The sequence below is a fragment of the Drosophila ananassae genome, assembly GCF_017639315.1.
Source record: "Drosophila ananassae strain 14024-0371.13 chromosome Y unlocalized genomic scaffold, ASM1763931v2 tig00000087, whole genome shotgun sequence".
NCBI lineage: Eukaryota > Metazoa > Arthropoda > Insecta > Diptera > Drosophilidae > Drosophila > Drosophila ananassae.
The window spans coordinates 513,860-524,297 of record NW_025319052.1 but is presented as its reverse complement, the minus strand read 5'-3'; the positions used below and the strand labels follow the sequence as shown (position 1 = coordinate 524,297).

At 40.4% G+C, this 10,438-nt stretch overlaps 2 protein-coding genes across 2 annotated transcripts; both read right to left on the bottom strand.

The window, feature by feature from the left end:
• Window positions 1–6,605: 6,605 nt before the first annotated feature.
• Window positions 6,606–8,294, bottom strand: LOC123258150. Its single transcript, XM_044718027.1, has one exon. The coding sequence runs from the start codon at window positions 8,292–8,294 to the stop codon at window positions 6,606–6,608; it is 1,689 nt and encodes a 562-aa protein (XP_044573962.1).
• A 203-nt stretch (window positions 8,295–8,497) lies between these two features.
• On the bottom strand, window positions 8,498–9,514 carry LOC123258149. Its single transcript, XM_044718026.1, has one exon. The coding sequence runs from the start codon at window positions 9,512–9,514 to the stop codon at window positions 8,498–8,500; it is 1,017 nt and encodes a 338-aa protein (XP_044573961.1).
• Window positions 9,515–10,438: the final 924 nt, after the last annotated feature.

Here is a 10,438-nt window from a genome sequence, read left to right as displayed (position 1 = left end):
AGTATTTAAAGTGCACGCTCAAGGAGCTGTCCGAGTTGGATATTGTGAAACTTAGGAGCGATCTGCGCGTCCACTTCAACTAAGCGCCGAGGGAGGCACGATTCATCTGGACCAGGAGATTATTCGGCGTTCCAGTTTGTTGGCAGAGAGTTCGACACTGATCATCGTTGGAGCTCACCGACAAAAACTATGAAGTCGACTTTGAGATGCTAAATAAAAGATTCAGTAATCACCGGCCTATTTTTCAAAATCATGTTAATGGGATACTGCATCTGATTCCTTTCCACCATGGCCATGCATGGGTGTCTATCGCCAGTTTCCTCGAGCAGAGACGCCGGACTTTGTAAAGCATGGATTAGACGACGACGTTATATGCACCAATCCCTGCTGTAGGACGACGTAGGCCCTTTAATACCGGTAACTCGTCCGCATGCATGATCTGTGATGGCCACTCCCACATAATAAACTCCAGCCCCAGGTTTTTAAGTATGTCGCCTGAGGATTGTTTAAGCGAAGTTAGCCGTCTGAATTTATCCCGTAAGTGCCTTGGATTTGGTCACCTAGCTCGACATTGCAATCGTTCAAGCTGCCGTGCGTGTGAACGCAGGTGGCAATTAATTTTGGTGGCAACTCGCCAGCTGGTATCCAAGACCCACACCACCGCAAATGTTTTTTTCGCGCGTAAAATTTGGTCTGCGGTATGTGGTGTGTTGCTGTTCAAATAGTAGCAAATGTATAAAACCTATCCAGCTCAGAATTTTTTTCTTGAGAGGTAAGTTTATTTACTTTTAAAATTAAGTTGAATTTTTATAAATATTGAAAAAGCATGCATTGCGACAGCGAAAGAGCTATACGTGCCTTGAGGGCTGTTTTGGGGATCCAGGACAACTTTCATTGCAATTTATTTGTTTGTTTCTGTTTATGGAGGGATTTTACTTAAAAGAATTAGAATTATTATAGAAAATGGCAAACCGGGTTCGGTATAACTATTTGTATTGTGCGATTCATTCGGATACGCATACCGCTTTGAGATCTACAGCGGTGCAGGTGATAATGTGGTCTTACCTGGTCACCCAGATCTTGGAGCTTCAGCCAACATTGTATCGCTCTTAACACAAACCGTAGAAAGATTTAAGAATCACATAATTTAATTCGATAATTTTTATACATCTCTGCCTTTGGTGGCTTATCTAAGAGCGATAGCCTTGGCACGGTACGAAGAAACCGTATCCCCAATTAAAAACTACCAAACGATATTGGCTTCAACAAATTGCATTACGTCAAAGTAACTGAGGTCAAAGGAGTTTTTCGACTTGGGTCCTCGTATGGTGTCGATATAACAATGTACTCTGGAGAGACGCAAGCCTCTCTCGGTGATTTTTATTCATGCCGGAAACGGAAACTTACCGCCAAAGAAGTGACCCTGGCGAAAGAAACAAAAATGGTCGTCGGAGATGACGAGTATGTCGGGTGGCGCTTCAGAGCGGAGCTACAATATTGTCCGGAGCTGCAATAAATTAGGCAGAAAACAAATTATGCAATTAATTATGTAATTAAAAATACTCCTGTGACGTCAGTCTCCATCCACTCGCGCTCGCTCTTTTTGTCCCTTTTCGCGATGGCCGCTCCGGTGAACTCGATCGGCCATCTGCATCTGCCGTCATATGATATCGTAGTCTCGCCGAAACGACGAAAAATAATACACAAGCGTTCGACTTTAATTCTACACCGGCCCCGTTGAAGGCCTTCATCAGGCTTCAACCACTGGCAACCTCGCAAGCTTGTGGACTGCTCTCCTAAAGACCGCTCCTGCACTAGTCCTGCACTAGTCCTGAAGGCGCCCAGGGGCCTCGAGTTCAGGACGGCCTCGACTCCAACGAGGACGGTCTGCAGCTGCTCTGCGGTCAACTTGTGGCTCCATAGGGCCACAGAAATCCACGCCACATATGGAGCATGGGCGGAGAGCACGAACTTCAGATGAGTCGTCAGATGAGGCTTGCATTGAAAACAGCGTATGCATGACCGCACTATCTGACTGCAGACTTCCTGCGCGTTTACTATCCAAAAGCGCTGTCGCAAGAGACTCACCAGTGCTCGTGGACCCACATGAAAATTCGACTCGTGCAAGTATCGGACGTAGCTCTGAACAAATCGAGAGCGCTTCGTCAACAATACTGAAACTTGGTATCGTACGATATAGGAGCATTAGCTCCTAGCATTAGCAAAAACAAAAAAGCCAAGCCCAGCCTGACAAGCTTTAAGGCCAAATGGATTTAGCTTCTGTAGACTGGGGCTAACAACAAGGTTTTTTCGAATATTTTTAATTTCCTCTGTATACTCGTGCTCTTGCACTATCTGGACAATTTTATTAAAAGCTCCTTGATATTCGACAGGTGAAGGTACACCATAGAAAGGAAATACTAATTTTGTACACTTCTTTATAAAGCGGATCATGTAAACGAACACTCGTAGCAGTTTTAAGTGAGAGGAAAATCCTTCTATCACTTCCAATAAATATGAGGTGGAGACCATTGCGATTAATCCGACCGCATCCTTATTTACTTCCATCTGATTGATTCTATCGTTTCTTTTACGTCTCCACCTCCTGACACGATATCTGCCGGGTTCTGTTTAGTTGGTACATGCCGCTACGTGCTATCCTCTGACCACTCTTGAATCTCAGCAACTCTATTTGATACGAACGTTGACAACGACGATGGATGGGAACGAATCCAATGAAGACAAACTTCCGATTCTGACCAATATACACTTCGTTCGATCGGTGCGTTGATAAGAGGTTTTATTTTGCGACAGAGGTCCGTGAGAAGGTGAGCGGCACATAACTCAAGACGGGGGAGCGTCTTTGTCTTGACCGGCGCTACTTTCGACTTTTCAGTCAACAATGAGACTTTACTACCTTATGCAGATTTGCAACGAATATAGACGCAGACTCCATAGGCTCTCATTGATGCATCTCACATTGGCTGAGATGGGTGGTTTCTGGACGCATTGGACTATCGCGGGAGGCTGGATTGCCCTATGCAGAAGGAGAAGAGGAGAAGAATCAACGTTCCGGACCCCCTGCACTCGTTAGGAGAACTCGATTCCCGCATTGGTCTATTGGGGGGAGCAATGCATGGTCAAGGTTTTGGAAGAAGTTGGTGTGCCTTTTTCGCCCTGTGAGTTCTAAATCTTCTTAATGAAAAATATGTGTCTGCTGCCCTTCCAAAATTGTTATTGAAGGCCCACCCTTCAATAAGGGGGAGGATGTTGGGCTAAGCAGCCACCAGATAGGCTAATTAGAATATTGATAATTTTTTTATCTGCAGCGGCATTTAATCTTCTCTTTTGTCTCCCAGATTCGCATGCACTTTGTTGTCATTTTTGTAGCGCATGCGTTTTTGGGAGCTTTGGAAGAGCTTCTGCGCCAAAGCTTTTCTTCTTTTTGTTGTATTTTGGGAGTAGTTATTGACGGGCCGCTATTTGTTTTATTGTGCGGAATTAGCTCAATAAATTGAATATAAACTATAGAATCTCGTCTTTAATTCGGTCGCTATCAAAACTCTGATCGCTCAACAGACAGGTTAACCAAAAACATTGTGCACCGATTGGCGTTAAATTAAATGTAATATACTGTATTTGTTATAAATTTAAATGAAAATAATAAATCTGAAAAAATTTGTATTTTTTACCTATTGATTTCTGCTTAATACGAAGTGTAAGAACATTTTGATTAATTGTGTTTAGTGAATTTGTATACCAACATCAACATTTTCGTCTTTGTTCGTAAATAATTTTATTGTACTAAAGGATTATAGTAGTAGAAAGTCAAATAAGGAGATCACTATATTTTCTTACAAATACCATATGTGTGAAGAAGTCACAGCAACGCGTGTCCGGGTCAGCTAGTATATGTATATTTTTTGCTTTTTTTTGTTTAAATAATAAATTTAAATAAATTTTAGTTTCAATTCCGGTACAAAAAACGAAAACAATAATAATTAATTAATTTAATAAATATTACTTATATTTAAATTTTTATTTTAAAGTAATTCTGCGTATTATAATTTTTTATTTTTTATAATAAAAAATAAATTATAACGTCTAGCCGAGAGCATGTACTTTTTTTTCCGTCGTTTTTTCCGTCGAAATTTATAGTAAACAGCCACGTTTAGTTTTTTTTTTTAAATTGTTGAGATAAGCTAATATCAAGCAACTAGTGACAGTGACACAAAGAATACATGGAAAACAATAAAAAAATAAAAAAGTTGATCGCGACGGTAGTGCTGTGAACTTTGAAAACCATAAACAAAAAACAATTTAAAGTTCGCGTGCTGGAATATTGCACCCTTCTTTCAATTCGTGGTGGCATACGTACTTCAAAATATTAGAGCTAAAGTGAATTATAACGTTGTATTTAAATTTCAATAAAATATTGCCAATATAAAGAAACAATTGCCTGTGTCCAAAATTAATACGCATAAATTATTTAAAAATCACTTTCGGCCCCTACCCCTCGTTCTCGATATTGTAAATATTTGCTAATAAATTAGATAAAGTGCAGCCAAAAAATTATTTTATATTTTTGCATAAATAATTTGGTACAAACAAATAGATGCAGCGGTGAACTTATCGTTTTCGCCTCCCTACGTTATCCGCTGCTGTATGTATGCACGTATATGCATTTTTGGCGCCTTTGGTTCAACGGAACGCCAAGTGACGCGATACCCTACAATTTGGTTCGGTATATTGTTTTCGGTATCACTGGCGAACAAATATTTAAAATCTGAGTGCCTCGACTATAGATTTATTCGACTCTCAATTAATTAATTAATTATTTTCGTTGGTTAAAAAATAATAATTTAGTTTTAATAATAATAATTTATTTTTTATTATAAAAAATAAAAAATTATAATACGCAGAATTACTTTAAAATAAAAATTTAAAAAAAAGTAATATTTATTAAAATAATTAATTATTATTGTTTTCGTTTTTTGTACCGGAATTGAAACTAAAATTTATTTAAATTTATTATTTAAAAAAAAAAAGCAAAAAAATATACATATACTAGCTGACCCGGACACGCGTTGCTGTGACTTCTTCACACATATGGTATTTGTAAAAAAATATAGTGATCTCCTTATTTGACTTTCTACTACTATAATCCTTTAGTACAATGAAATTATTTACGAACAAAGACGAAAATGTTGATGTTGGTATACAAATTCACTGGACTGAGATTCGAAGGGGTAGTACGTTGAACACAATTAATCAAAATGTTCTTACACTTCGTATTAAGCAGAAATCAATAGGTAAAAAATACAAGTTTTTTCAGATTTATTATTTTTATTTAAATTTATAACAAATACAGTATATTACATTTAATTTAACGCCAATCGGTGCACAATGTTTTTGGTTAACCTGTCTGTTGAGCGATCAGAGTTTTGATAGCGACCGAATAAAAGACGAGATTCAATAGTTGATATTCAATTTATTGAGCTAATTCCGCACAATAAAACAAATAGCGGCCCGTCAATAACAACTCCCAAAATACAACAAAAAGAAGAACAGCTTTGGCGCAGAAGCTCTACCAAAGCTCCCAAAAGCGCATGCGCTACAAAAATGACAACAAAGTGCATGCGAATCTGGGAGACAAAAGAGAAGATTAAATCCCGCTGCAAATAAACAAATTATCAATATTCTAATTAGCCTATCTGGTGGCTGCTTAGCCCAACACTGTCTTTACCTAACACAAATAGATTCGACGGTACATATAGGGTACATATATGTTTTTCATATATGGGTAACATATAGTTACCCATGAGAAAAACATGGATTTCTCAAATCTAAACCACAAATGGACGTTATTTGACCTTGAGATTTATTTATAGACATGGCGAAAGCTAAACGAATTGGAAACTGTAGCCTTTTGAAGGGTATGGTAGAATCGGATGGTATCATCGGAATACGTGGCAGCAGGACCACTTTTTCTTTAAACTTCCCAGCCAAAATGGTTGCTTCAAGAATGTTTCCGGTGATCTTTTTGATGACCGTTACATAATTGAAGTGGATTCAAATTATGGAGGAGAATAATAGGCGAACCAATTGTTTATCTGAAATGTTTGAATAGAAGCAAAGGGTACATAAACCGATAAAATTGGTTGCCGCAACTTGCACTTGAACAAATTGGACGTGGAGAAATTACTGAGTTCAGAGTAGATTTGTCTGAGACTGATTTTATTCATATAAAGGTTCAATATTTATAGCTAATTCGATACATAGATATTGCTTAAGTGGTAAATTAATGGAAATATAGCAAAAAATATAAAAAATGATAAATTAACAATTTTAAAAAGTGTAATTCTGCAATATTTTGTCGGTTGCATGAACTTGTAATGTCAGCAGTCCTTGCTGCTTTTCAGTTTGTTGTTTCTGTAGTGTTTGGTCTTTTTTAATGTTCATCGTTTTATGTAGGTTTTTTGACCTAATATTTTCTTTATTATATATTTATTGTACTTGTGTCTTTGTTATGTGTAAATCGTGTTCTTGTGACCTAAATATTAAATGCTTATGACTTAACATTCTCCCGGCCGTTGAACAGGTGTTCAACCGTCGTCCAGCTCTATAGTAAATTGTCTTGGGGTAGGTTCGGGAATTGAACTTCTTGTAGTCCCTCTAAGCTTTGGCGTCCAAATCGACCGTCTGTGTCGCATGATGATAATGCCTATCGGTATCAGTATGATGACGGAAATGGCAAATGCTGTGTATGACATAGTTGTCTGGTGGTCCAGTTGGTACGGTGCATCTTTTCTTTGTAGATCGGCTAACCGATGTTGTAGGATCTGTAATTCTGTGTCGTCTATACTTGGTGATTGGGCCCTTAACCCGAATTCTGATGGTTCCTCTATGGGCTTTAGGGGCTCGGAGATATTTCCGAATCGACTGAACGAAGTTTGTACTTCAGTGGTCATAGTGCCGAATGTGGTCAAACTTATATTGAAATTGCGTGCTGTGCAACCAATGGGCAATTTCAGTATACCAGTCGCCTTTATGTTGACTGTTGATGAAACTCCACTGCATACTGCCTGAAGTTCCATGGAGTCCTTGGTCGCGAAGATCCATTGGTTAGATTGGTGAGTTTTTAACCACACCATGCTAGAGTGCACAGGATTTCTGTGACATTCTGTTCCAGTCTTGTTATTAAATAACTGGAATTCGCATCGACTGTCAACATTGTATGCCGTTAAGTGATTGAAACAAATATGCTGCTCAATTTTTATAGAAGTGCATCTTTTGAATTCGTCTTCACTAAACCCAATAAAGCGATCTCTATGGGCATTGACAGCTATGATCGGTGTCTGAAGATTGTACAGCGTCCAACCTTTCGATTCCCATATTGGAATGGGCACGATGCTGAAGACATCCAATAATTCTGACGACACCAATGGTATTGTGATTCGAAAAATGGCGTGAGTATCAGACGTACTGCCTTGCGCATACATTATTTTGTATAGCTGAACAACATCCGTTGTGGCTACTGGCAAGATCTGGTCGGGTGGTAAATGATCCCGCATTTGGTCGAGCTGGTCTCGTAACTGTGTAGGTGATATTAAAATTGGACTGATTGTTTTGTGGCGAGCATCAGTCAATACATTAGTTATCTCACTCTGCATTCGCTGTAAACCATTTGCAAGTAGATTCAATTGTGTCGTGAGGATCATAAACGCTTGCTCTAAATGTGCGCCTTGGTACTGTCCTCGTTGCTTATTTATGAGGGTCATCTGCTGTTCCAAAGATCGTAAGCGGTTGTTGGTAGCCAACCTTCCCTTTCGCACCAAATTGATGGTGGAGTCAACAATGGACGTCTGGTTCTGAAGCAGCTGTAGGAGGAAGTTCTCATTACCCTTCACCTTAGTGATAGTTTTGACCATCTCTTCTGCGTATGTGGAATCGAGTACACCGAATAATGAATTGGCCATAGTTCCAACAACATTAAACGGTGATCTACGTTGCCGAGAGTGATGCATCAGGTTATTTCCTGCCTCAAGTTCTGCAATTATATGTTTAAAATGTTCTAGGATGGAACTGCATGCTGCTACGTTGGTCAATTCCTGGCATTTGTGTGCGAGTTCCGTTACTCCACCTGAAAGTACCTTCATATCATTCCAGTAGGGATCCAAGTCGTAGTATACTATCATCGTCCATTCTGACACTACCATTCTCGTGGTTCCCAACCGTTCGTAGAATATTCCTGGCTTATTACTGAACTCCGTTACCTTAATTGGCGTTGCCATGGCTAGTGGAAGTAACAACATAAGCGCTAGAATCACAGGCATTGATGAGAGTGTTTCCTTTTTGCGTTGTACAGGCGGCTCATCAGACTGGTCCGCCTTGAGGGTGTTGTGTAATGGGTGCTTGTTGTTGATTTCTTCTGGGAACAGTGGCGCTAGCCGAGTCACTGGTCTCTTGAATACTCCAGATGACGTTTTGATATCGACTACCCGAACGAGGTTGTCCGGTCCGGGATATGTTTTGAGAACTCTTCCCATAGGCTCATTACAGGCACGTTGTCCTCTTTTATAAGGACTAACAATCCCTCTTTAATATTCGGAGATGCATGCTTCCATTTGTGTCGATTCTGAAGTTCTTGCAGGTACTCACATGACCATTGTTTCCAAAACGCGTGCTTCAGTCGTGATACCAGTTCCCATCTTTTTACTAATGGTTTGCCGCCCGGAATGATGTTGGTATCAGGAGGAGCAGTTAGTGGTTCTCCAATCAGGAAGTGTCCTGGCGTTAAAGCTGATTCGTCAGTGGGGTCTGATGACATGGGAGTAATCGGCCGTGAATTGAGGATCGCTTCAACTTCAACGACCACAGTGTTGAGTTCTTCAAACGTCAAAGACGCCGTGGCTGTAATTGATACTAGCAGCCGTTTTGCGGATTTCACCGCAGCTTCCCATAGGCCACCGAAGGATGGTGCTCGTGGGGGAATGAATTTGAAGTTTATTTCTCTTTTGTTGCAATGCTGAACTATGGAGTCCTGCGCATTGGTTGAGAAGATGCTGGTTTCGAGCTCTTTTAATTTATTGTTGGCTCCAATAAAATTTGTTGCATTATCGCAATGGATTGTCTGGCACTTCCCTCGACGTCCAAGAAACCGGCGGAGAGCGGCCAAAAAGGCGTCTGTTGTGAGGTCGCTTACCAACTCCAAATGAATTGCTTTCGTGGCGAAGCAACAGAACACTGCGATATAGGCCTTGTCGGGACGTTTTCCTCGAATCTTGTGATGAATCCATATGGGGCCGCAGTAATCTACTCCAGAGTTAAAGAAGGGCCGAGCCTGTGTGACTCTCTCGCTCGGTAGATTTCCCATGATTTGACTCATTAATTTGGGCTTGACTCTGGTACATCGCACGCAGTTATGTACAATGCTTCTTGCCATTGTTTTGTCATTGATGATCCAATACTGTTGCCTAGCAATGGCGCGCAAGGCTTGGGCACCGCAATGCATGTTGGTCTCATGTAGTTCTCTTAAGATCATTTTTACAATTGTGTCATTGTAGGGGAGCAGAACTGGATGTTTTGCGTCTTCGGATAGGTTTGAATGTTCGAGTCTGCCTCCTACTCGAATTAACCCATCAGATCCAACGATGGGAGCCAATGATACAAGAGAACTCTTTTTGTCCACTGTTTTGTACCGTTTGAGCTGGTTACGCTCTGCGTTAAATTCGATTTGCTGAATCGTGCGCAGGATAATAATGCGTGCCTGGCTTAGCTCCTCCAGACATAGCGCCTTCGTTGGCGCTCTATTAGACTTATAACAGAACCGCAGCATGTACGCAACAATTCGTTGTAATTTGTAGAAGGAGTTACTGTGCCTACAGTTGTATATCTCCCCTCTGAATATGTCTTTAGCGGCCGCCATGCTGGCGAATTTCGTTTTTTGTTCTAAGTTCGTCGAAATAATAGCTGGCATCTTTGTCCAGCTTTCCTTTGATCCATATAGGAACAGGGGTCCATAAAACCACATACTGTTGCTCGAGAGTTTGCTAGCTGTTGTTCCTCTGGACAAGACGTCGGCTGCATTGTTGGCGGATGATACGTGACGCCATTGACACTGCTCCGTCACTTCTTGAATTTTAGCTATCCGATTTGCCACAAACGTGTGGTAAGTGGAAGCTGTTGCATTGATCCACCCTAACACGACGGATGAATCAGTCCAAAAGAACCCCGCAACCGTGTCTAGCGACAAGCGTAAATCTTGTCTGACTCTGTGCGTTAGTTCTGCGCCTAGGACTGCTGCGCACAACTCTAGTCTATAGATGGAGTCTGCTGAGAGATATAAAATAATCTCGATAAACACCAGTGAACTCAGCATTAGTTAAATCACGAATGAGGATTTCTAATGTCTATTGGAAATAAACAAATAAAATAA